This window comes from Aristolochia californica, unplaced genomic scaffold (genome assembly GCF_029961685.1).
Source record: "Aristolochia californica isolate CCGP_79_NKW_82.1479 unplaced genomic scaffold, dmAriCali1.0.hap1 SCAF_1, whole genome shotgun sequence".
NCBI classification, from domain to species: domain Eukaryota; kingdom Viridiplantae; phylum Streptophyta; class Magnoliopsida; order Piperales; family Aristolochiaceae; genus Aristolochia; species Aristolochia californica.
Window position 1 is genome coordinate 51290294 of NW_027181770.1, and position 27489 is coordinate 51317782.

At 36.9% G+C, this 27489-nt stretch overlaps 1 protein-coding gene across 1 annotated transcript; it reads left to right on the top strand.

Moving 5' to 3' along the window:
• The first annotated feature begins 15086 nt into the window (after positions 1-15086).
• Positions 15087-22540, top strand: LOC137948488 (chorismate synthase, chloroplastic-like). The gene is made up of 12 exons (XM_068794576.1): positions 15087-15196; positions 15236-15279; positions 15360-15513; positions 15601-15669; positions 15750-15816; positions 15941-15999; positions 21522-21557; positions 21677-21777; positions 21867-21961; positions 22052-22117; positions 22194-22278; positions 22392-22540. Exons 1-12 carry the CDS (start codon positions 15087-15089, stop codon positions 22538-22540), a joined length of 1035 nt encoding a protein of 344 aa, XP_068650677.1.
• Positions 22541-27489: the final 4949 nt, after the last annotated feature.

A 27489-nucleotide genomic window follows, 5' to 3' on the forward strand; every position in this document is an offset into this window, starting at 1 on the left:
GTAAGTTTAAAGGGAATTGAAGAAAAATAGGACATCTCGAAGTGGGATAGAGGGTTTGATAGAAGATGATCCCATGCATAGTTCTTTGATTTGGGTACCATTAGCTATAGTAACAAGCTTATCGCGAATACATGGAGATAAAAAAATTACCCTATGTTTGTTTCCTGAGAGATATTCGAAGACCCCGAAGTCTATTATCCAAGATGAAGAGGAGGAAGTGGAAGAAAGCATACCTGAAGCAATAGTGGTAGCAATCGTAGGTAAAAATCTAAGGGAAGACCCCAAGAATGACTTCATTTTCTGAAATATTTCAGTCTTCATGAGTGAGAGTCATCTTCCCGATTTGTGATTCAGCCTTTTTTTCCCGTTTATCACTGGTAATGGAGGCTGGGGTAGTCATTGCCAATTCCGGTTTGTCATGAAGCTTCCAACAAGTTTCCACAAGGTGGTTTTGACTGCCACAATAAGTGCATATTCAAGGCTTTGTGCGAGAGTAGCTAGGACCGATTCTACCACCTCTTGACCTCCTCTAGAATTTCTACCATGACCTCGGTTGGAGAATGATATACCTCTTTTACCTGAATACATAGCAGATGAAGCATCATTATTTGAGTTAGGAGACGGATCGGGAAATCACAGCAATGTGGCACTTATATCATAAAAGGACGAAAGTACAAAGGAGCTAAGAAGTTGGGTCTTAGCTATTTCAAGGTATGGTTTGATATTTGTCAAGCAAATTGCTACTACTAAAACTTCCTTTTGCCTTTCTTGAACTGAAATATCAGTGGAGTATGGTTGAGTGATCTTCCACTCTTGAAGTAAACCTCAAAATCGAGCCAAATGTTCATGAATATTGTCTCCTCGCTTAGTATTGAACATGTTTTGTAATTCACCAAATAACTTTTGTAAAGTTGTTGTACTTATAACTTAATACAAATGTCCCAAAATTTTTTGACTGACTCTAAGTGGACAACATTATTGGTTACATGCTCTTCCATACTTACGCCTACTAATCACCAAATTGTCATCCTTGACCCACTTCAGATAGGATTGACTTTCTTCATAAATCGGTGGTGAAGGCTTGGTCAAGTGACCCAGAAGGTCTCAAGTAATAAGAAACCTTCTAACCGATTGAGACCAACCAAAATAATTAGATAACCCTTTTAAGGGAAAGGTAGTAATTTTGAGTATGTCACTCTTACTAGTATTTCCTTCAACAATCTTAATTTAACAAATATTTAGCAAAGCACATACAAGAAGAGTTGTAATTCCAATTGAGATCTAATTAAACTAAAATCACAATTTAGATGGTGCCAATTACTATAATCCACTATTTAAGAGCTGGTTGGGACTGAAGTAAGGTCACTTTGTAAAGATTGAGAAGTATTTAAAGCAATGTTATGCTATCCAAAAAAATAGGTAACCCGAGTAAGGGAATTTTCCTCCCAATCCGATTTTTAACCCAAGAGGGACTTTTAAGGGTTCAAAACAATTTGAACTTGTATTCAAACTGATACCTCAATCATGGGAGGCTCATGTTTGTAAAAAAATCTATAGTTCAAATTTGAAAATAGTCATCTTAATAAAATTTGAACAATCTTCCTTCAAATACCAACCACTTTCAAATAAAGATAAGTTCTTAATCTTCTTTCAAATACCAACTACTTTCAAATAAAGATAAGTTCATATCCACTATATTAGCCACTAAATCAGGCTCCAAACACACCAAAAATTGTGTCTTAAGTGGAGTAAATCAATTACTCATTCAATATCAATTCAATTTTTTTTCCTTATAAACTGTAGAACTCGTGGTTGGTTATTCACCCAAGTTTGGCTTAACTTTTCCTTATGATAGGTGTCATATTTATCAATTAAAAAGACACCTTTCCCATACTCATTTCCAAAAAATCCTTTAGGCAGTAAAATTGCATATAAATCTTAAAGGGTTGGAGAAGGAATTAGCAATTTCCAAAATTTATAAATCACCAAAACCAACTGCTCTTTGTCTTGAAAAAGTCCCACAAATAATTTCTTTATGTTTGGAGAATCCGTGTACCATAAATTATAAAACAACTTGATTTAATCTAAAAAATCAAGTAAACTACTGGTCTTGAATAATGATAGATCAAGCAAAGTCACATGCAAGTCTCATATCATTCTTCCATCGTATAACCATCAACTTCATAATAAATAGGTCCTCATAACCTTGTAGGCAACTGATCTAGATCAAACTTGCAACATTTGAGTGCATGAAGATCGAGGTCACAATATCCTTTAAATTAGCTTTCATAACTTCTCATATGAAAACCATTTTCTTCTTGATGTAATATAGAGATTAAAGGCTCGGTACATAGTATGAATGTATGAAAAAAAAAACAAAGATCACTTATCTTTCCATAGTTGAATCTCTTCCTTCAAGAACACCTTGCATGAAACATCAAAGGTACTTAAGCATCACTTCAATGTAGGAGTCGTAAATTCTTACCTCTGATACCTTGCAGTATTTAGGACTCCTTCGTATTGATCTCGAGCCAAACAGGGAGAGGAAAAGAAGAAGAAGGAGAGGAAGAAGAGAAGCAGAGAGAAAGGAGAGAGAGAGTTTATAGATCGGATTCCAAGACAAGGCAGAGGAGAGTTTGGATGAGATTGAGAAGTAAGGAGAGAACTTAATGCTCTACCTCTTAGCCATGGGCCTCTATTTATAGTTTTTGCAATGCCCTTAGGGTTATGACATTGCAAGAGAAGAGACATAAATTGACAAGTAATTACATCTTCATGCCATCTTTATGAGAAGTCTTCTTATTTACCAATATGCCACCTCTTGGATGTGTGGGTTTTCTTCCTTGGACGTGTGGGCTTGAACCCATCTTCTAACAACCCAAAATGCTCGAATGCCCTTATCCCCTTGTTGCCTACTGGTTTAAGTAAATGAGTCGGCTTACAAGTTTGTGAATCGAACTACTGCTCGTTCATGCTCAACTTGTTTATTTAAATGAACCCCAAATTGAATTTCAAATTCTATTCGAGATCAAATATTTTTTAACCGAATCCCGTCAGAACCGAGCCAAACTTGAGCTATTCGTGAACCGGCTCGGTTTGATGCCACCCCTATAGAACCTGCTCAAAAGTAAGAACACATCATAGCCTTTAGTTCTTGATTCATTTGGTTCGAGTCCAATCACCTTATTGCAATATTTATGTGCTTTGATATTTAATGGTAATTGTTGGGATTTTTTCCTTATGGCAAGGATGTTGAAGGAATTGTTACCAACAATTAGATAGCCACATATCAAGAGAGTCCTTTTGTGCTTTGGTGAATTGAGGGCAGCCTAGCCATACACTGTTTGTTATGCTCAAGATCATCCAAATTAGGTTATAAAATGATGTTTCTAGCATGGCATGAAATGTCTCTAACCGATCTAGAAGTCCATTTGAGATCTCACTTTGACACCGTCAATTTTTGAGTGTTAAACAGAGATGTGCCCAGAAATATCCACAAGCTCAACAAACAAGTCCCTTTCTGTTAAAGGCAACTGATTATGTAATTCCAGTGAGGAGAGTGTAGAATGCATATGTGGTTTGAGGGCTGAATTTGCCAATGGGTTGTTAGAACAAGGTGCTCGAAGCCATGACCCATTTCCCTCTTCAGAGTGTTTACTAGTTGGAATCAAAGATGGCAAGGGACCCAAAAATATATATGCTCAACATTCAATAAGCAGAGGGACAAGACGAGGAAGCATCCTCTTCAGATACAATTCAGGGTTTGGATTCATCATCGCCTTTTTCTTGAATTCAAACTAGGAAGTCGAAACATCGGAGATGACAAATTTTTTTTTCGCTGCTTGTTTATTAGGATGGCTGCAGTGATTTTCACTATAAGAAAATGGATCTTACTTTTGTTGTGGAAGTTCAAAATTCATTAGGAGAGATTTTTTTTCTTGTAGTGTTTTTTCCTCTATTCAGATAGAGTAGGCCCCCTGATCGGCAACTTCTTCTTCACTCTCATATTCCTCTTCAAACCAGTGTTGGCCTTGATGAATGTAAGTGTAGGGGAACCACTGTCACCAATGTTGGGGCACTCAGGTACAAGGATCACTTTGTTGCCTAGGGGTTTCATCAACGCCTTGGGATTGATTATCATGACACCTTTAGTCTCATTGTCAAACCTACTGCTATTCTCATTGTTCTTAGCCTTGCTATAAGTTGTGGCTGGTCACTTCGACAACTTGATGTTAATAATGCGTTTCTCTCCAAGGTAACCTGTCTGAGGATGCTTTTATGGCACAACCACCGGACTTTATTGATTGTGATCATCCCCGCCATGTCTGTAAATTTCGCAAGGCTATTTACGATCTCAAGCAAGCTCCAAGTGCTTGGTATCATGAGTTGTGCTAGTTTCTTTTCACTTTTGGCTTCACCAACTCCCATGGAAACTCCTCTCTATGTATCTACACTCACTCTTCATTCTGGCATGACATTCTGTGATCCATCTGAATATCAGACTATTGATGGCAGTCTTCAATGTTTGTCTCTTATGCGACTTGACATTGCTTATGCAATAAATAAATTGTATCATTTTATGCATTACCCTACTATTGACCACTGGGATGCTGTCAAGCGATTGTTGCGCTATCTTTGTGGAACTCTGGATCATGGTATTGTCCTCCATTGACAATCTTCATTATCTCTCCATGCATTCTTTGATGTTTACTGGGTAGGAAATAAAGATGATTTCACTTCCACATGTGCCTATCTTGTTTACCTAGGTCACAATCCTATCTCTTGGAGTTCTAAGAAGCAACAGATTATGGCTTGCTCCTAGACCGAGGCGCAATATTGCTCTATTGCAACCACTATAGCTGAGATCCGTTGGATCCACTCTCTTCTCGCTTAGCTTAGTGTTTTTCTTCTACAACAACCAATGCTCTATTGTGACAATATCGGTGTTATAAATCTATGCTCTAATTCTGTATTTCACTCTGACATGAAACATGTTGCTTTGGAGTACCACTTCATTTGCGAACAAGTTCAAAGCGGTGCTCTTTGGGTTACCCAAGTCTCCTCTGCTGATTAGTTGGTTGATGCTCTCACTAAACCACTTCCATGAACACGCTTAATCTTCTTGAAGACCAAGATTGGACTCTCCTCTCGGAGCTCCATCTTGTGAGGGCATGATAGAGATAACGGATAATACTTACCCATAATCTCAAATCCTTATCTTTTAAGATAGATATATAATCTTAGTGATAATGTTTATCATGTAAAATTTTATCTCTTTGTAACCTATAAATACTTGAATTTATGAATATAAAGAATGGTAAAATATTTCTTTTAATTTCTTCAATAACAACAGGGAGACTCTCGTGTCTGCCAACTTCATGATTCTATGGGCCTGATATGTGTTCGGATTGATCATCGTCTATGCCCAATGATTTATTGAGGAAGCTTTAATAGGCAATGGCTGAGCCTACGACACGACAAAGACAGAATCTTGATGATAGAACGATAATGCGCTAGGAATCAAACACTAGCAGAATTATTTATGAAAAAGGACAAGCAATCAAAGACCAGCAGAATTATTTATGAGAAAAAGACTAGGAATCAAACACCCGCAGAATTATTTATGCAAAAAGGAGAAGGAATCAAAACACCAGAATTGATTTTAACACAAAGAAATTGGGTGATTGATTCAAGCTATCAGAATTCTGTGAGATTCCGAGGACAAATAAACTGACCATTACATGGATGAAGAGATAGAGAAAAGACACATTGTCTTTTTTCGGTTAACTAATTCAACTTATGCTTTCACACCACGTTCAAATTTTAAGAGGAAAAAAATAAATTTTAACTTATATGTAAAATAAGTATATTGAATTTCTATTTATAATAGAGATAATACATAGAATCAGAGTAAAATTATTATCAATATCTCCTAATTGGAAACAAAGTACAGAGCAACTACACAAAACTAATAGAATTGAAACACTCTTCTATGAAGCTTCTTCCATTGAGATTCCTAGTAAAAGAAAAGTGAAAGAAAAGTGGCATCAAAATGTTGAGTTTTCTGGGATTCGAATACTAGGGTGGCATATGAATGTCAGTTTTTTTTTTTTTAAGCATTTCTTGATTTTTCTTCCAATCTACCTACCATTAGAATAGGGGTGTTGTGGGGGCCTTCAAATGCTTTAGAAACTTGTTCGACACTTACCCAAATTATACTGTTAGATGCAAATGTTTGTTACTATCAAAATTAAGTAGAAGTAGAATATTGAGACCAAAACCCTGCCAACAATTGTGAGTTTGTTATGACAACAATTAGAGAAGCAACACACATGAACATGATTTCTAGAGACAAGTTTGGTGAACAAAGGTGGTGCCACTTTGAAGATCAAGAATTTTTTTAGCTAGGACAACAAGTGTGGGGACTCTAGAGCTCTCACTTGTTTGATTTGAGAGGGGATCATTAAGCATTGGCTTGGGAAAAAAACGTGTAGGTCAATTCTCACGAGTTGATCATGCAACTGCGGTAGCCAACTCTAATTTGTAAACATTATGCTTGATTGAGTGTCATTCATGATCAAGAAACTATAAGCATTCAGGTGGTCAACTAAATAGTTTGAGACATGAACTCATGTATCTTGACATCCAATTAATTGATCTATAGGCCAAGGGGTTAGTGGATTTTGAAGTTATACATAGTTACATTGTAAAAGAAGAAGATCAAAGAATGAGACTGAAGTGGCAATGAGATGGCAGCTAAATAGCTATGAACTTGATAGTGTGGGAAGTGCTTGGGCATATGAAGCAAACTACACCATTGTTGTGCTAAGGGTAAGTATGCTTGGTTTCATTATGGTTCCTATGGATTGCTTAAGTCGTTATCTTAGGGATGGATTTTCTCGATGTGGAGGAGGTCATGGTGGTGATACATTAGATTTCAAAGTATAATGGACAAGAGAGGCAAACCTAACATAGGTGGGAAGGGTTTGGTTTGATGGTTTATCAAATTTAAATGTTTGTTTCTTATTTTAACAATATCCAAAGTCTCCTGTTAAACAGTCAAAGAAAAAAATTCAAGAAATATAAACCAATCACAAGCACTCATAGATATAAAGTGGTTCATAACTCAAACTCAGATTGTTATTCCACTCGTAAGGTGTTTGCACCTTAAAGTTAATTCACAATATTTTTTAGTCCAACAACATCTATAGCAAAGGACTACAAAGGTTCAAGTTACAACACCTACCTCTCTTGGGACTTACGTTAAGTACTCCTACCTAGACACACAAAGGGACCTTTAGCTGTCAATCAACTAGTCGAATCTAATTGCTCAAACTTGTAATGCATGGGTTGCTTGATTTACAAGTATAATACAAGTTTGACTCTTTATAGGCTAATATTACTATAACAAGATCAAAATTAAATAAACCTAATCCTAGATGATTCTACCAGAATAAACAATAACTCAAACTCAATCTCATAAATAATTTTAAAGTCAATGCATAAAAAGATCAAAGATTTTGAAGAACAGTAATGATACTTTCTCAAGAAAGTCACGAATCAATGAACCAAGTGAAAAATGCAAGTTGAATAGATCCAATTGATTTGAAACTATGAGAGCAAGGTTTCAACAAAAATAAATAAGTATAATTAAATTATTTTAAATCTCAAGAATATGTGTAATTAGGTCAACTTTACATCTTAAACTAAATTTCTACTTTTTTACTTAAAAAGCACCAAGAACCGAAATGGGAGCTTTAAAGGATCTTTGGAAAACTATAGTAGCCTTTGTATAAATGGCTTAGTTCAAATTCGCTTACATAGATAAATTTTATCATAAAAACTATCCTTTTGTCCTCTTGTAAGGATTGATCAAACTATTGCCAAAATGTTGCAAAAAATATTTGATTTTTTTTTTAAAACAGATGATCAAAGTGGTTGCTCACTCACAAGATTTGAGAACCATGGAAGCGAATTCAACGTTTGAATTCTTCCTTTCAAGATTTTGGAACTGTCACTAGCTAAATATCGTGAATGTTTGAACATTTAAGTACTATAATGAAATTTTGTGAAAGAGAGATTATTCAAATACTGATCTTGCTCGAATATCCATTTTTTTCTAGAACTTTCTATCCATGAGTTATTGTTCGAATCATACACATATTTGAACACTTCATTATTCCAACAACTTTTTATTTGTCCATGTTGTTCAAATATTGCTTCTAGTGGAACACCATTTTTCAGCAACACCTTTTGTTACTTCCACGATATTCAAATTTTGTCATTGGTCATCTCAACGTATCCTTCTATTTTTTCACATCATTTGGATGTTGACACTATCGAATGATTGTCTTATTTTCAAAACGTTTTTTAGTTGTACTATTGTTTGGACTTTGCCTCCGAGTGAACATCATTTGTTTGCTTGTCTTTTATGCTTTGAGAACTTGTTCGAATAACTCACTTATTTGAACAACCCTTTTTTACTTGGCCATTTTTGTAATTCAAACATTGTTAAGTATCACTTAGACCTTCTTTTTTGTACGATGACCGCATTATACTTTTTTAATATACATCATTAGACAATAAGTTGTGTTATCATCAAAACCATGAGATTGACAATCTTGAGACCAACATTGTGGTGCTTGAGATACGCATAGGCTAGAAGAAGGACAAATCTACACCAATCTTAGGAAAGGGAATATCTTCCTTGATGTCCTAGTTGGAGACAAGGATGCGGAGTTAGGAAACCCCTTACCCTAGAGTAACAAGACAAAGTCTCTAGGAGTTCGGGGAAAGGATTTTGATGCCTGAGGAGTTGCTTTGCAAATTACCATGGGGGAGGAGGAAGGGGGGTGGGTTGATCACTAAATTGAGTTGGTTTCAAATGCCTATGATGGCACCCAATTGAGTGGCACCAACTAAATTCAAAGAGTTGATGAGGCAATTAGGTGAATTGCTTGACACGAGATTCATCCAGCCATCTAAGCCATTTTATGGAGCTCTTGGGTTGTATGTTCTAGAAGGATGGAATATAATTGAAGGGGTTGAGGGGAAAACTAGCTATACTATCAAGTATAGTTTTTATTAGTTTCTAGTGGTTTAACCTGTGACATTTGGTATACTAATGAATTAGTATTTTTAACATTCTTAGACTAGTTTGTTGTGGTATATTTGGATAACATTGTGATGTATAAGTGCTCACTGGAAGAACATAACATCTTAGACATATGTTTTTGTTACCAAGGCAAAACTCCCTCTACAACAAAAGAGATAAGAGTTGATTTATAATTGAAATTTTTTCTTTTCTCAGCCACTAGTGTAGGGGAGGAAAATTTGGATGGATAAGAAAAATTAAGGCAATCTAGGGTTGGTAGGTTCTAACTAAGGCTAGGGAGTTGTGAAGTTCCCAGGGATTGGTGGAATACTATTTGATAGTATAATAGAGGATTTTTATGAATCACAACACCAGTAACCCCCTTTCTCATAAAGTAACAAACATGAGACTAGATGGTGAAGTGTCTAATCACATCCGAAGCATTGAAGCAAATAGTGGTGGGCAAACCTGTGGAGGCTAATATTTATTTATTTTCTATTCAAAGTGTTCTAGAATTGGAAGGCCAAGGCAAAGCTTTAGCAAGAGCAAGTTGTAAAAACAACATGGAAGGGTGCCACACAATGCAAAAGAAAGATAAGACAATAGTTGAATTTGTTGACGAAATATTAGAAAATGAAATAGAAACTAGAGCAAACAAAAAATAACATTGAAATTTAACTTGGTTCGGCAATTGTGGTTAATCCATCGAAGAAGAAAAATAGAAGTAGCTTTGGACGATGCATAATGATTTGAACTATGTGGATTCGGCCATAAAGATGGCTTTACAAGCTCTTATTTGACCTTTATACGAGCAAACAATGGTACTCAACTGCCATTCAATGTTGGATTGATCGGTACAAATCTAAATCATTCTAAACATACATTTGGCATATTTTACATTAATATTTTAACATTCCCATTCAAGTTGAATTTCCATAATCATAACATATTCAACTTACATGTAACAATAATATGTATTTTTTTCCCTTTCACTTGTTGACTTTAGTGTGAGAGAATAGAAAGTAAAACAATACAAAATTTGTAACAAATAAAAGATAAAAGGGATCATAGTGGGATTGCCACAGATTCTTGCAGCAAGAGGAATCGAGTTGACAAGTCGAGCGAGGCATGGTGGGTCATAGGGGTGGCATCGAGCCGAGCCGAGCCCTAACCTGCCTATGTTCGAGCTGAGCTTGATTTAAATATTTCAAGCCAAGCTTCGAGCCGAGCCTCGTCTCGAGCCTAAAATTGTTATCGAGCTCGAGCCCAACGAGTTCGAGCCGAGCTTCGAGCCGAGATTGAGCCTCAACATACATTTAAAACTTTTCAAAAAATATAAATCGAATAAAATGTATATAAAATTATGCATACATTTTAGATAAAATTGGGTATGACCTCTACATAAAATTGGGCATAACCTATATATATAATACGTGTATAAGATTGGGCATAACCTCTACTTAAAATTAAGCATAATCTATATATATAATACTTGTATAAAATTCAGCATGACCTGTACTTAAAATTGGGCATAATCAATATATATAATACCTGCATAAACACTCCATAAACACTCCATAAAATTGTCTATACATTTCATAAACAGTTCATGAAATTGTTTATACACTCCATAAAATAGTCTAAACACTCCATACACTACATAACATTATAAATAAACTCCATACAATAATCAAACACAACAAAATTAAATGAAATATCATTATCAATTTACAATCACCCAAATAAAAACTATAAATCCTTTAAATAAAATCCTATTATTATTAGGGACTTACTAGAAAATTACAAGAAATATTTTAAATTTTTCTTAGGAAAGTTAAATGGACCTCTTATTGCCTTTTCTAAGGAAATAAATAAAAATTAATAATTAATCTTATATATTATTATACTTATCGATAAATTTTTAATCACATAAAATGTCAAACACAAAATTGCTATAAAAATTGCCTCATGCTCAAAGTATTATATCATCAACTATCAAATACTTATACAAAATTTTTTTATATGATTTTCTAACCCATCTTGGCAAGAAAATCTTACTTAGAAAATTATATGATTTTTTAAAAAGAATTTATAATTAGAAAAATATTTTGAAAAAACATGAGGCACTAATGGTCCCTATATTTCTACTAACAATGTCTTTTCAACATTTATTGAAAAAACCCCTAATAGTCTCTTGAAACGTATTTCTACTTAAATATCTTTTCAATTTCTTTAAGAGCCATGAGGAAGGGACAAAAAGTGTTTTTTTCCTTTGTTTATGATCTCACCCGTAGGGGTGGTTTTGAATAAATTATAAATAAAATTATGCATACATTTTTAAGAAATATAATGATAGGGGAGGTTCAGGATTGAATTTCAATAATGGATTAAAATGCACCAATATTAATCTTTTTTACTCCAATTATTGTCTAGCTTGTTTTGTAATTTTTTAATCCCCCTAGATGAAAATTTATATTCTAGGAAAAACTAAAAATATTTTTCCTATGATACATATTCCCAAAAAACATTTAAATAAAATCTTATTACTATTAGTGACTTATTAGAAAATTACAAGAAATATTTTAAAATTTTCTTAGGAAAGTTAAATAGACCTTTTATTGTCTCTTCTAGGGAAATAAATAAAAATTAATAATCAATCTAATATATTATTATACTTATCGATAAAAATTTAATTAAATAAAATATCAAATACAAAATTACAATGAAAATTGCTTCATGCTAAAAGTATTACAACATCAGCTGTTAATATACTTATTCAAAAAATTTCTATATAGTTTTCTACCCCATCTTGGTACGAAAATCTTACTTAGAAAATTATATGATTTTTAATAAAAAAATTTTCAATTAGAAAAATGTTTAAAAAAACATGAGACATTAATATTTTATAGAAACTTATTTCTACAAAATTTATTTTTAATTTTTTGAGAGGAAAAAGTTTTTTTTTTTTACTTTATGATCTCGCACGTGTGATTTCGGGGGAGGGGGAGATTATTTCTCCCCTGAAGTTAGGTTCTGGTTTTTCGCTGAGACGACGCAGAGGGAAGGGGGTTACGACGCCAGGGAGGACCTGTCATCGGGGACGACGGAGGCGGCGGCGATGGAAGCGGTGGTGATAGAAGCGGCGGCGATGGAAGCGGTGGTGATAGAAGCGGCAACGACGAAAACAGAGGCGACGGCGAGGAGAGGAAGAAATCGAACGGACGGCCACAGAGGCGGCCGACGAGCAGCTGTGACGGCAGTAGAGACGGCTGACGAACAGTTGCGACGGCAATAGAGGCGGCGACAACAGCCGACGGGAGGGGCTCGGTGGTGACGAGGGGGGGAAATTTCTCGCTCTCGATCCCGCTTCTCTCCCGCTCTCGATCCCGCTTCTCTCCCGCTCCCTTGCTCCTGATCCCGATACCAATTCCGACTCACCTCGAGCTGGCTCGTGAGCCGAGGGGAGGGGCTCGGTGGTGACGAGGGGAGGAAAAAAATTTCCCCCCTCACTCTCGATCCTGCCTCCGCTCCCGCTCCCCCGCTCCTGTTCCAGATACCAATTCAGACTCACCTCGAGCTGGCTCATGAGCTGACGAACCGAACTTGGCTTCGATCGAGCTCGACTTGTTAAGGTAAACAAGCCAATTTTAGTGTTCGAGCTCAGCTCAAACTCGATGGATAACGAATCGAACCGAATTAATACCGAGCCGAATTTGAGCCGCTCACTGGCTCGGCCACCCCCGGTGGGTCATCTTCAACCTCCAAAAGGCTGAGGGTGATAAAATTAATGGGTGAAGGTGAAGGTTTGATCACGATTTAAAGCCGAGATCTGTGTGCAAAGGATGGTGGGGGATGGCAGGGACTTCTCCCCGCCGTCCCATCAACTTTTAGCCGACAAGGACGGTCGTGCACAGTAAAGAAAAGCTGTAAAGGCTCGAACATGGCCATGGTCATTGCTGCCGCCTCACAGTTATTGAGTCCCACCGACTTCGCAGCACTCCTGATGCTGAGTGCGGACAAAACTGGTTTTGATTGAAAGTAAGCCCAAATTAATAATTTTTAAATTAATACTAGTTGGTTTTGAGTGAAAGTAAGTGGTCTGTTGATAAAAACAAAATACGACGTTGAAGGAGTGGATAAATTTTCTGTCATAAATTGATCAACGAACGGTCTATCTAAATAGACTTGTACATAACTAAAACTACTAATACATAACTTATTAATACATTACCGATGAAAAATAGGCACAATACAACGTGCAAAAAAAACTCCCGCTTAAGGCATGATAGACACAATATAACGTGCTAAACAAATTGAATCATAACTTACAACATTCCTAAAGATAAGGACAACTAGTCTTAATTTAAAAATTATTAATTTACGCAACATCCTTAGTAACGGAGTCCGGATTACATGCGAACAGAGGTGGCATCGAGCGAGTAGAGCCCAGTTCACACTCAGCCTAAAATTGTTATCAAACTCGAATCCAATAATTTTAAATGAATTCGAACCGAGCTTGAGCTCCAACATTTATTTAAAACTTTTCATAAATTACATGTCTCGAGTTCGAGTTCCAATATACAATTAATTTTTTTTCAAAAAATATATGTCATTTTAATTGTATATAAAATTATACATAAATTTAGGCATAACCTCTACATAAATTTGGGCATGACATCTACTTAAAATTAAGCATAAGGGTGACATCAAATCGAGACCTTCCTATGTTTGAGCCGAGTTTGATTTAAATATTTCGAACTCGAACTCAAGCAAAGTTCGAGCTTCAACTCACATTTGTTCTCTGCATAAAATATATGTCAAATAAATTATATATAAAATTATGTATACATTTTAAAAAAAAAATGATAGGGGAGGTTCGGGATTGAATATCGATAATGGATTAGAACGCACCAATATTAATTTTTTTTACCCTAAATATTGTCTAGCTTATTTTGTAATTTCTGAATCTGGCTATAAATTTACTATGACCTCCTTAGTGCCCCTGGTTAGAAATTTATATTCCAGGAAAAGCTAGAAATATTTTTCCTAGGATACATATTTCCAAAACAAACTTTAAATAAAATCTTATTACTATTAGTGATTTACTAGAAAATTACAAGAAATATTTTAAAATTTTCTTAGGAAAGTTAAATGAACCTCTTATTGCCACTTCGAGGGAAATAAATAAATATTAATAATCAATCTAATATATTACTATACTTATTGATAAAATTTTAATCAAATAAAATATCGAACACAAAATTACTATGAAAATTGCCTGATGCTAAAAATATTACAGCATCAATTGTCAAACACTTACTAAAAATTTTTCTATACGGTTTTCAGCCCATCTTGGCAAGAAAATCTTACTTAAAAAATTATATAATTTTTTAATAAAATTTTCTAATTATAAAAATATTTCTAAAAAAATATGAGGCACTAATAGTCCCTAGAAATGTATTTCTATTAAAAATATTTTTTTGATATTTCTTGAAAAAACTACTAATAGTTCCTAGAAACCTATTTTTACTAAAATGTCTTTTCAATTTTTTCAAAATTCTTGAGGAAGGGACTTAAGTTCAAGAAAGTGTTTTTTTTAATATAGGTATCTGATTTTCAGCTTAGACAACACGGAGGGAAGGGGAATAGCTGCGCTCGCGAGGACCTGTCATCGGGTGCGGCGAAGCGTAGGGTTCATCTTTTCTCAAATTCTGTCAAACGATCTCTTTTCTATATATTTAAAAACACAATATATGATTTATTGGAACTAATCCTTATTGTTTTTAAGCAATAACTAGCTAGAAGAAATGAAGTAATTTAACTAGAAAAATTACTGTTTTTTTCCTGATTGAGAATGAGTTTACGCTTTTGTTTCCGTACCGTGCAAACTGCTGAGTGCTGTCAGATGGATCAAGCGAACCCATATGAGTGCCCTCATCCTCCCCATTCTCCCACTGCAATTTCTTCTCTTCTCCGATAACATCAGAAAGCCATGGCTTCCTCTCTGCTTTATCCCAAATTGTCCACCAAGGGCGTAAGAACCAATGGAGGCAGCGGATTGGGCTTCCCGGCGTTGGGTCTCAGGAGATTCCGACTCCCAACGTGAATTTTTCGATCCAGCTACGAGATGCTCCTGGAAAGCTTGGTAACTGTCTTTTTTTTTTCCTTTGTTCCCTCATGGATACGTTTAAATGTTTGCCAAGAAAGTATGCTTGTAAAGTAAATGAAACCTGAGTTGAAACGGTAATGGTGGGTGGAAAAGCAGAGGTGAGGGCTGCGACGAGGAATTCATTTGGGACCTTGTTTCGTATTCCAACATACGGAGAATCTCACGGAGGTGGGGTGGGATGTGTTATTGATGGATGCCCTCCCAGGGTACCTCTCTCTGAAGCTGATATCCAGTTTGAACTTGATAGAAGGTAATTTCCTGAGGCTTCTGCATGCTCTTATTTCATGGTTCATCTCCGGCGAGACCCACAAGGATCCTACTTATTTTTTGTTACCAGGGTGCCAGGGCAGAGTAAATTAACGAGCACCAGGAATGAAACTGATACATGCAAAATTCTCTCCGGCATCTCTCAAGATTGGATGCTCGACCTCATGCCAGACCCTGTGTTTTACAAGTGTTCTGCTCATCTCATTGAAGAATATGTTGTTCTGAAGGAATCACTACCGGCAGTCCCATGCATGTCTTCGTTCCAAACACCAACCCAAGAGACCACGCAAACTTCTCTTAACAACTCCTACTTATCAAATCTAAATCTTCTAAAACCCGACATTCCGTTTGTGTTTTTAAATTCGTCGATGATCATCACCCATCTTTCTTCCTCTTTGCAATATCCGCAGAATTACACTGAAATGTCCACCGCTTACGGGCCTTCCCATGCAGATGCCACATATGATTTTAAATAGGAAATTTCCCTTAAATACCCATTTAAAATAAAATATTTTCAAAAATACTGACGTCATCAAAATATTTCTAAAACTACCCAACTTTGACCGGTCAAATGCCTATGTGTGCAGTCAAAAGCGACATGTAAGCTTTGACTGCTTATGTGTCACCACGTCATCAGAGTAGTAAATATAGATTGACAGATCGTCTGCCAAGTTATTATTTTACCACGTCATCTGCCACGTAAGCATACACATATTTACATTAACACCCCCTCAAACTTATGATGGGGAAAGTAACATAAGTTTGCTTATGAGATGATGAAAACGAGAAGCTGTATGCGATTTGGTGAAGACATCATCAAGTTGAGATGTGGAGGAAACATGGGGCAAGGTGAGAGAGCCTTGTAAGTAGTGATGTCGCACAAAGTGACAATCGATCTCAATATGCTTCGTACGTTCATGAAAAATAGGTTTCCTGGCAATCTGAATAGCACTTTGATTATCACAAAACATAGGGGTAGCAGACAGTTGAGGAAAGCCAAGTTCATCAAGTAATCAACGAAACCAAATTAACTCAGTAGCAGTGGATGCCATAGCCTGATATTCTGCCTCGGCAAAAGAGCGAGAGACAACTGATTGTTTCTTACTCTTCCAAGCCACCAAAGAATTACCAAGGAATATACAATACCCAGTAGTAGATTTTTTATCTGTCGGATCACCAGCCCAATCAGCATCAGAATAACCAGTGAGAACCAAATCAGAGGCGGAAGACAAAAGTAAACCATGATGTACAGTGCCACGTAAGTAACGTAAGACACGGAGAACAACTGTCCAATGGGCGATACGAGGGGTGGAAGCAAACTGACTAAACACATGAACAACATAGGTAATATCAGGACGGGTGATTGTCAGGTAAACAAGGGACCCAACTACCTCTCTATATCGGGTAACATCAGACAATAATTCACCATCTGTAGGGTTAAGGCGATGATTGAGTTCAATGGGAGAGTCCAGAATCCGATCATCTGTCAATCCTGATCGATTGATCACATCAGAGATGTATTTCGATTGAGACAAAATATAACCTTCAGGAGAATAGGCAACTTCAATGCCCAAAAAATACCGTAAGTTTCCAAGATCCTTCATTTCAAATAGAGAATGAAGTTGTTATTTAAGGCCTGCAATGCCATCTTCATCATCACCAGTCATAATCATATCATCAACATAAAGAAGAACCATAATATGCCCCACAACAGTTTTGCGAATGAACAAGGCAGAATCATAATTTGAAGCAACAAATCCAAGACGAATCAAAGAGGAATTGAACTTCTCAAACCAAACGCGAGGAGCTTGTTTGAGACCATATAAAGCTCGTCGAAGACGACAAACATGACCAACAGTATGAGGGAAGCCTGGTGGTGGTCGCATATATACCTCCTCGGTCAAATCACCATTTAAATAGGCTTCCTTAACATTCATTCGATGAAAATGCCATTTTTGAACAGCTGCAATAGAAACCAAGGTGCGAATTGTCTTCATTTGAGCAACAGGAGCAAAAGGCTCATCATAATCAAGGCTTTCAGTTTGTGAGAATCTTTTAGCAACGAACCGAGCTTTGTATCGCTCAAGTGTACCATCAAATTGAGTTTTGACTTTGAAAATCCATTTACAACCAATAGCATGCTTACTTGGAGGAAGTGGAACTAACTCCCAAGTACCCGTTTGGTGCAGGGCGGTGATCTCATCATTAATAGCTTGTGGCCAATTTGCATCGGATGCAGCTTTCTTGTATGACTTAGGCTCAACAAAAGAATGAATCTTAGACAAAAAGGTCAAATAGGGGGAAGAGAGCAAATAGGAAGATGGACTATACCTCTGAGGGGGACGGCGAACACGAGCGGAAATGCGAGGGGTGGCAGGATGCGGATCACTAGAGTCCAGAGAGCCGAGAGGGAGAAGCGCCATAGGAGAAGGTAAGGCAGTATCTGCAGGTGATTGTTGCAAAGGCATATGAGAGGAAACCTCAAGATGGAGTGGTGTAGAAATGAACGGATGGTGAATGATTAACTAGTCATCATGGGGCTCATCAGACACAAAGGGATCAATGTGTAACAATTATGTATCATGCAAAACAGGACTAGACAAGGGAATACGAAAGTAACATAACTGTTCCAAAAACTTAACATTTTGAGAAAAAAAAAGTCTATCAGATTCAGGATGATAACAACGATATCGTTTTTGACCAAAATCATAACCAAGAAACACACATAATGCAGATTTTGCGGACAATTTAGTGCGACAAGAAGGGGCTAATAAAACAAAGCATGCAAACCAAAGACACGCAAATGCTCATAGGTAGGACAAACACCATACAACCGTTCAAAAGGTGAAATACTGCCAGAAACAAAAGAAGGAATACTATTAATCAAATATGTGGCAGTATAAAGGGTTTCCTCACAAAATTCAGAAGGGATAGAGGCATGGAGCAGTAAAGAGCGAGCGGTTTCAATAAGATGACGATGTTTGCGTTCTGCAACACCATTCTGCAAAGGTGTATAAGGACAAGACAATTGATGAATAGTGCCCTTAGACTTAAGAAAATCATTCAATAAAGATGACATATATTCACCACCTGAATCAGAGTGAAAAAATTTAATGTGAGTGAAAAAATGGGTTCCCACCATAGCACAAAATTGAATATAAATAAAATAGATGTCTGATTTTTTATGCATAAGAAATATCCACGAGAAACGAGTAAAATCATTGACAAACAATGCATAATAGCGAGCCCCACCTTTAGTGGATATAGGTGCAGGTCCCCAAACATCAGAGTGAACAAGATCAAAAGAAGAAGAAGTAATAGAATGACATAATGTAAAAGGTAAATGACATTGTTTGCCAAGATTACAACCAATACAATCACGAAGAGTGGAAGATTTAATAGTAGAATCCAACATATTGTGTGTGATCATAAACTGTAAACGCGAAGTAGAAACATGTCCCAAACGAGAATGCCATAAGTAAAAAGGATTATTTATAGAAAGTAAATCATGCAACATGGATTAAATAAAAAAACTAGACGCCTGTAGAGGTACTGGCAAAGTCAAGTCATCAAGCAAGTAAAGACCACCTTCTCTATGGCCTATCCCAATTTGCCTCCCGGACTTGCGATCCTGTATAAGACAATGATTAGAAACAAATGTAATAGTAAGACCTAAATCAGTAAGTTTGCCAATTGAAAGAAGTTAACAACTAGATGGGGAACATGAAAAATATCAGACAAAGACCAAGTTGGGTGAGTGACAGTTCCAACTGAGGCTAATGGCATGGGAGAGCCATTATCAGCTTGGATGATAACTAGGTGAGAAAGCTGAACACAATCATGTAAAAGAGACAAATGGGGTGTCATATGGTGTGTGGCTCCAGAATCTAAGATCCATTTATGAGTGTCATTGGAGCCAACCAAACAAGGCATACTTGCAGGAGATGCAAATTGAGTACTAGGAGCAGACGACTTGCCAAGAATGTGAGCGATCTCGTCAGTTAATGATGAGAGATCAAGCATAGAATCACTGCGAGTAGGAGATGGGGCAGAAGGTACATATGAAGAATCCAAAGATCCAATGGCAGTAGATGGACGAAAACCTCGATGCGGAGGTTGACGACTAAAGGCATGATATTGTGCAAATTTGAAATGACCTTGATTGTGACGACTAGAGGCATGATATTGTGTAGGTTTGAAATGGCCTTCATTTTTATTGTTGTTGTTCAATATGGGGAATTGTTGTTTCCAATGACCTTTACCATGACAGTAGGAACATTCATCCTGTGGAACTGTCACTTTAGGCTTCCCTGATGACTGATGAATATGGGATTGTGTTCCAGAAACAAGTACCAGTGACATATCAAGTGATGATGTCTTACTGGAAGAAAGCCCACCCAAAGACCTCAATCGCGTTTCCTAAGCCAAAACTCAGATACAACTGCAGACAAGGTGGGTAGCAGATCTCTATGGATCATAGATCCTCTTATCATTTCAAAATCATTGCGAAGAGCCATAAGAAAATCAGTAAGCTTGCGATCATCACATACTCTAGTATATTCAGGGAGCTTCCGAAAGGAGGGTGGATCCATCATATATAGTTGATCCCAAAGAGGTGTCATAAATGAGTAGAATTCTTGAATGGTACGATCACCTTGCTTAGCGGATCGAAGTTTTGTCTCAACCTGATACCTTTTGGCAAAGTTTATTTGTTCATACAAAGTTTCCAAACAGTCTCATATTTCTTTTGCAGTCTCATACTTCAAAAGTTGCAAGCTGATAGACTGATCCACAGAGTTGTTGATCCAAGTAATGATTTTTGCATTATCAGTCAACCACTTCTTATTTTCTTTGATGAAGTCAGTGGATATAGGTTCTAGAGCAGTAATGTTGCCATCAATATAATCCCACAAGTCTTTGCCAATTAAAAAATTGTGCCTCACAAACTTCCAAAGAGAGTAATTACTCCCATGTAACCGGACAGAGATAACCTTCAAATCATGAGTGACTAATAAAATCCATAGAAATGATGGTCACATGACTTTGCAAAGGGAATTCAACTGTGCTAATTTACCCAATAATAACCAAATATCAAATATCCAACTGTGCAAACAAATGTCCCCAAGACAATGCAAGTCCAATAGCGAAACGCCACAAGCAACAATAGTTGATTTCACCATTTAGTTCCCACCAAAAGGATTCACACATAAGTACTCACAAAACCCAAACAGAGCCAAATCAGACTTCAGCCACTGTAGCAAACCTTCCTCAACACCGCCCAGACAAATTTATCAAAAATAAAACCAAAGTCGAATCCTCTCCAGATCCAGAAACAAATCCTCCAAAGATAAGTCAAGTCCCATCGACAAAACACAACACAGAGTGCTTCAAGAAAAGAATATAATGGACTGAAACCGAACAAATAATCCTCCACAGAGCCCTCTCGCCGGTGCAACAGAGCAATGCAAGCCACAAATAACCCAGACGAACCAAGAAGATATGCAGTAACCTCTGAAATCCACTACAGAAAACGAATCGAGAATAGACCAACAAAGATAGAGGGGAACCGACCTCTGATGGCGCCGAACCAACGATTCAGCCAAAGACAGAGCTTTTGCGGGGTAGCACGGCATCTTCAAGAACTAGAGATCACCGGACGATGAGCAGACGGTGGCGCGGAAACGGCAGACAAGCAGAACGAGCACAAATCGAGCAAAAAAAAAAATTGAGTGCGAGAACAAACAAATCACCTTAGACTGCAAAATCGAAGCAAAATTGCTCAATTTCCCGCTCTAATACCATGTAAATCTCTCTGATTTCACAGAGTATTTTCCATTATCTTTAAAACTCAGAATAAAAATACAATGTCGATGGTTTCACGAGAAACCCTGTTCGAAAACGAAGAAGAAAAAGGTAATTTACACGTATACCCTTAGACAAATGAATAAGACAAGAATACCCCTACTTACATACACATATTTACATTAACAGTATTGTCACTTGTCTGGTGAAGAACGTTCCTCTCGTGTAAGTATCTTGTATTTTCTTAGAATCAGAGAATAAGATGGAATTTGAAAATCCATTAGAGCAGCATTAGATGATGTAGTCTTATCTAATCGCATCGGAGATAGATCTTCTTTACCAAGTTGGAATTCACCAGTATTTGACAAGCTCGAAGCGGAGCTAGCTAAAGCTTGCATGTCAATACCAGCAATCATCGGATTTGAATTTGGTAGTGGATTTGCAGGTGGAGAAAATAGTATGGGTAGCTGTTTAGCTTCAGAAAAAAGTGAACATCAAATGGACACTTGTGCTGAATAATCGTAATTCGTGTAGGTACATCCTTGACTGGAAGTCAGCACAACGATGAGTTCTGTATACATGAGAAGGGAAGAATACGAACCAGAAGTAATAGATCAGGAGGGATACAAGTGAGACTTACTGCTTTCCCTCTTTTCAACTCTTTTTAACTTGAGAATGCGTTTTCTGGGGTTTAAAACCCTCTCATGTTGATTATGCATGGAGGAATATCGAACGGTGAAACCATAACCATGAGAATTGCTCTCAAACCAACTCCTACAATTGCAGTAAGTTAATCTTTTCTCCAGTTTCAAGTCGCATTTCTCGATATAAATTGACAGGCAGAAAACGTAATTTCTGCAGAAAAAACAACGCACTGTTACTAGAGACCGACGTGAAATAGAGTTTGCAGTGCGCGGGCAGCATGAGCTTTGCATAGGTCCTCGAGGTCTGTCTCTGAAACTACTTTTACTAAGATATTTTATTTAGAAATTTCTTGTCATCTGAGAGAGAGAGAGAGAGAGAACAGAGAATAACTTGGGAGTTAATTTGTGTGGGCATCTGTGCTGGTCGTAGAAGCCATGGTAGCTCTGGTGCTGATGGATCAGTTGTTGTTGCAATACGCTCAATGTGAACTGTTTCCCATTAATCAATCCCTCCAAGAACCGCTAGAGAAGCCAAGTGTTGAGGCCCCACCTTTGTTCTTTTGAAAGGTGAGATGGTATCTGTATGAATAATGCTGTTTATGCCTTAAGAAACATGTTGAGCTAAGTTGCTTTGTACTGCAATCGGTTAAACTACTCGATGCTAGTTTCCTGCTTGATGTGAGTTCTGTACGCAAGGAGTGGCATAAATCGAAGTGAAACCAGCATCAATGCCATGGCTACTATCTCAGTGCCTTACCTCTCCTCACTACTAATCCTGTGATGATGTTCTTGAAAGCCACTGGAGACAGATTGCAGGTTGTTGAATACTTCTTTTGCGCAGTATCGGAAGATGACTTCGACCTTGGCAGACACCTCTTTTTTTCCACTAGCTCTGAGATTCTCCAGCAAGTTTACCATAATCAGCCCAAATAAGATCCTTCCCACCTCTACTGAGCTTCTTCCTCGCTCTATTCCTAGCCTATTCGTCGACCACTGATCCTTTTGGTTGAGCCCTTCCTCGGCGTTTCTCCTTATTTATAAAAAGGAAAGCTCAAAATTCATAAAAAGCGACGTTATGAAGGGTTTTTTTTTTTTCTTTTTTCAACCCGGCAAAAGGAACAAGTCCATAACAGTCTCCTTCGCCCCCCTTAATATTTAGGAAAAAGGATGAAGTAAAGCTATGTAAAGCACCTCGAACTCCAGATTGAAATTTGTAGTAACTGTAACTATCAAGCCAACCAATCCTTGTTACGAGACTCACGTTTTCTATTCTAATTTTGGCAACATATTTATTATTCAATTATATTTACTATTTAATTGAATGGACCGAAATTAAGTGATTTAATTTTGTTAAGCTCATTAAGGAATATCGGCCATGAATATGGGCCAATTGAGAAACTAAGGAGATTTAGTTGAGGAAGATCACAAAACCAATTATTCATTTCTATTGATTGCCATAGAATTTCGCAATAGTAGGTGATTGTTTAGAATGAATCCAGGTATTTATCCCGAATCCTAATATTCAGGCATGATGTAAATTCAGGGTTAGGATTTAAGATTACGGTTTTCTAACAAGTGGTATCAGAACAAGTACATTACTTTAGATTATTAGGATTTCTAGATTTAATTCCGTACATTACTGTTAGATTATTAGAATTTCTAGATTTAATTCCGTACATTATTGTTAGATTATTAGGATTAATGTTGTACATTGTGAAAATTCCTATTGTTTTTATGCAATTGGTCTAGTATTTTAATCAAATTGATTGAAGCTACATGTTGCCAAAGTAACCTCTGTAGTGTAGATTAATTTGACTAAAAATACATAAATGTTTGTGCAGAGTTATTTATGCAAATTGTGCTCAGCCGAAAGAAGACACAATTTGGCCAAATCAACAACATGCCTGTGATGATAAATGTGTGACAATTATAAAGACTTTTCATGTGAACAATAGTTGGTCCAAAGAGGCTATTGTTTGACAGAACTGATTGTCAGTATTTGATCATTGCACTGAAAGTACCACTTACAGTTAATTTCTCTGTCCAAATACTATAAATTAATGTTGTACTAGGTATCTTGAGATGGGTCCCCAATTTGGATTGTTTATACATGCCTTGTTTTTCTTTATATAACATGCTAGTTAATGTAAGTATACTTGTTTATTTTGTTCAATATATAGTTTTTGTTGCTACTGCTACGAATATTACTGTTCAAATAAGCAACATTCCAATGCTGAGCGGGACGTACTTTAAGGCATGGAAAGATACCGTGGAAATTATCCTCGGTTGTATGGATTTGGATCTTGCACTTTGGGTGGAACAACACACTTCTACTTCCAAAAAACCTCAGTGAGGTTAAAATTGAGAAGTGGGAGCCTTCCAACCGAATGTGCTTGATGATCATGAAACACTCCATTCTAGAGGCGTTTCAGGGCTCTATGATTGAGAGCAAAAAGGCCAAGAAGTTCCTAGAGGAAATTGAGCAATATTTTGCCAAGAACAAAAAGTCTGAGGCGAGTAGCCTTTTGGCTAAATTCGTTTCGATGAAGTATAAAGTCAAAGAGAACATAAGGGAGTACACCATGGAGGTGTCTCATCTCGCATAAAAACTCAAATCACTTAAAGTTGGAGTTGTCTGAGGACTTGCTCGTGCACTTGGTTTTGATATCTCTTCCTGTACACTTTGGGACAAATGGTCAAATGGTCCCTAAATGAGCTTATAGCTCACTATGTGCAAGGGAAAAAGAGGCAACAACCGAATAAGATTGAAAGTCCTCACTTGGATTTGACTTCTCAAAAAAAGAAGAAGAGAGGTAAGGATGTTCTCAGAATAAGAATAAAGGCTATCAAATTTGATCGTGGTGGTAAATATTACATAAGGTATGATGGATCAGGAGAACAACGTCCAAGACCCTTCGTGATTTTCCTCAAAGAGTGTGGAATTGTTCCGCTATACACCATGTCGAGCAAACCCAGCTTGAACGGTGTTGTAGAGTGACAAAACCGAACTCTTAAGGATATGTTAAGGAGTATGATCAGTCATTCCTTCTTGTCAGAGTCACTTTGGGGTGAAGCTTTCAAAACCGCAGTGTACATCCTTAACAAGTTACTGAGCAAAACAGTTGCCTAAACCCCTTATGAGCTTTGGACAAGCAAGAAGCCTAGCATTAGGCACTTGCACATTTGAGGTTGTCCAACGGAGGCATGGCCTTATAGGCCACATGAAAGTAAATTGGACTCATGGACAGTTAGCTGTTATTTTTTTGGTTACATTGAACTCTCTCGGGGCTATAAATTTTACAATCCCACATAAAGAATGCAAGATTCCTTGAGGATATTGAGTTTGGAGGGGAATAAAACATAAAGAATGTTTTCTTTGAAGAAATTTTTTTTATTTACAGTGATCGGGTCTCCATACCTATTGTTGTTCAAGACATAGTTCAGGCACTAGAGGACAATGTTCAGGCTCCTATTCCTGATATTGTTCCATATCAAGACAACAATGAGATTCTTCCTCAAGCACCACCTTTAGAACAAACTCAAAAATTTCAAGAAGTGTTATTAAGGAGGTCCACTAGGGAGAGGAGAAATGCGATTCAAATGATTATATCATCTTTCTCCAAGAACATGAGGATGACATCAGATTGATAGAAGATGACCCGATTAACTTCTGTTAAGCCTTGCATAGTTCTAACTCTCAAAAGTGGATTGATACCATGAAATATAAGATGAAGTCTATGAATGACAATGACGTTTGGGATCTCATCGAGTTGCCTAAAGGTACGAAGCCCATTGGTTGTAAATGGATATTTAAAACAAGAGGGATTCAAAGGGCAATGTCAAGAGATATAAGGCCCGTCTAGTCGCTAAAGGCTTTACTTAATGGAAAGGCATAGACTATAAGGAAACTTTCTCTCACGTATCTTCAAAAGACTATTTTAGAACAATAATGACACTAGTGGCTCATTTAGATATAGAGCTATATCATATGGATGTCAAAACTGTATTTCTCAATGGAGACATTGACGGGACGATTTATATGGTACAACCAAAAAACTTTGTATCTGGTGATCCAAAGTCTATGGTCTATAAATTAAAGAACTCCATCTATGGCCTCAAATAGGCTTCCCGTCAATGGTATCACAAGTTCCATCAAGTCATCACCTTGTACAGTTTTGAGGCGAATATTGTTGATGACTGTGTATATCATAAGTTCAGTGGGAGTAAATACATCTTCCTGATATTATATATCGATGACATTCTGCTTGCTAGTAGCAATATAGGCTTACTGTACGAAACCAAAAAAATTTTGACGAAGAAATTCGAGATGAAAGATCTTGGTGATGCCTCTTTTGTATTAGGTATACATATACTTAGAGATCGTTCTCAAGGTATCCTTAGGTTGTCACAAAAGAGCTATATCGATAAGGTTTTGAGTAGATTTAGTATGCAAGATAGTAAACCAGGAGTCACACACGTCGCTAAAGGAGACAAGTTTAGTCTCAAACAGTGCCCTATTAATGATCTTGAAAGAAAAGAGATAAAGAAAATTCCCTATGCATTAGTAGTAGGGAGTCTAATGAACGCTCAAGTTTGTACTCATCCTGACATAGCATTTATAGTAGGAATTCTGGGCAGATATATGAGTAATCCAGGTATGCAACATTGGAAGACAGCCAAACGCGTGATGTGTTATTTGAGGAGAGCAAAAGACTACATGCTCACTTATCATAGATCAGATAGTTTAGAGATCATTGGGTTCATTGACTCCGACTTTGCTGGATGTCAAGATAGCAAATGTTCCACATTAGGCTACATCTTTATGTTGAGTGAATGAGCTATCTCATGGTAGTTTGCTAAGCAGACTCTCATAGCTTCTTCAACTATGGTTACGGAGTTCATTGCTTTTTTTGAGGCATTCAACCACAGAATATGGTTACGAAACTTTGTCACTGGGTTGCGAGTGGTAGATAGCATTGACAGACCATTAAAGATTTATTGTGACAACAACTCGTCGGTACTTTATTCCAATAACAACAGGAAGTCGACATCAAGTTTCTAGTCGTTAAGAAGAGAGTTTAGAATAAGCATATTTTTATAGAACATATAGGGACGGACTCTATGCTAGCAGACCCATTAACCAAGGGTCTAATGCCTAAGGTCTTTCATGAGCACACTGCTCATATGGATGTTATTTCGTAGGATAACTTGGTTTATTGAGAGTCATTTTTGTACTATATGTTTGCTATAGACATTGAGTTATTCAATTTTGTACATAATAAAATTGATTACTTATTATTCTATTTCTACACTTGCTTGTGTTTTTCTATGTGCAATGTCCGCATTGCATTAAGGACTTTGGAAAGATGTCACTAAAAATTAAAGAAGGACCAGTTGGAAATAAACATGTCTGAGATCACATTACATGTAATTTCCATGCTACTCATCCATATTTGATCTATGGTGATCATCATGGTTTAGTCACAACTGTAATGTGATGAAAGTGACAGTGG

Coding starts and splice junctions, on each gene's coding strand:
- LOC137948488 (XM_068794576.1), top strand. CDS start 15,087: ATGGCTTCCTCTCTGCTTTATCCCAAATTGTCCACCAAGGGCGTAAGA. Junction 15,514..15,600: donor CAGTTTGAACTTGATAGAAG/GTAATTTCCTGA, acceptor TTTTGTTACCAG/GGTGCCAGGGCAGAGTAAAT. Junction 21,558..21,676: donor GTGAAGAACGTTCCTCTCGT/GTAAGTATCTTG, acceptor TTCTTTACCAAG/TTGGAATTCACCAGTATTTG.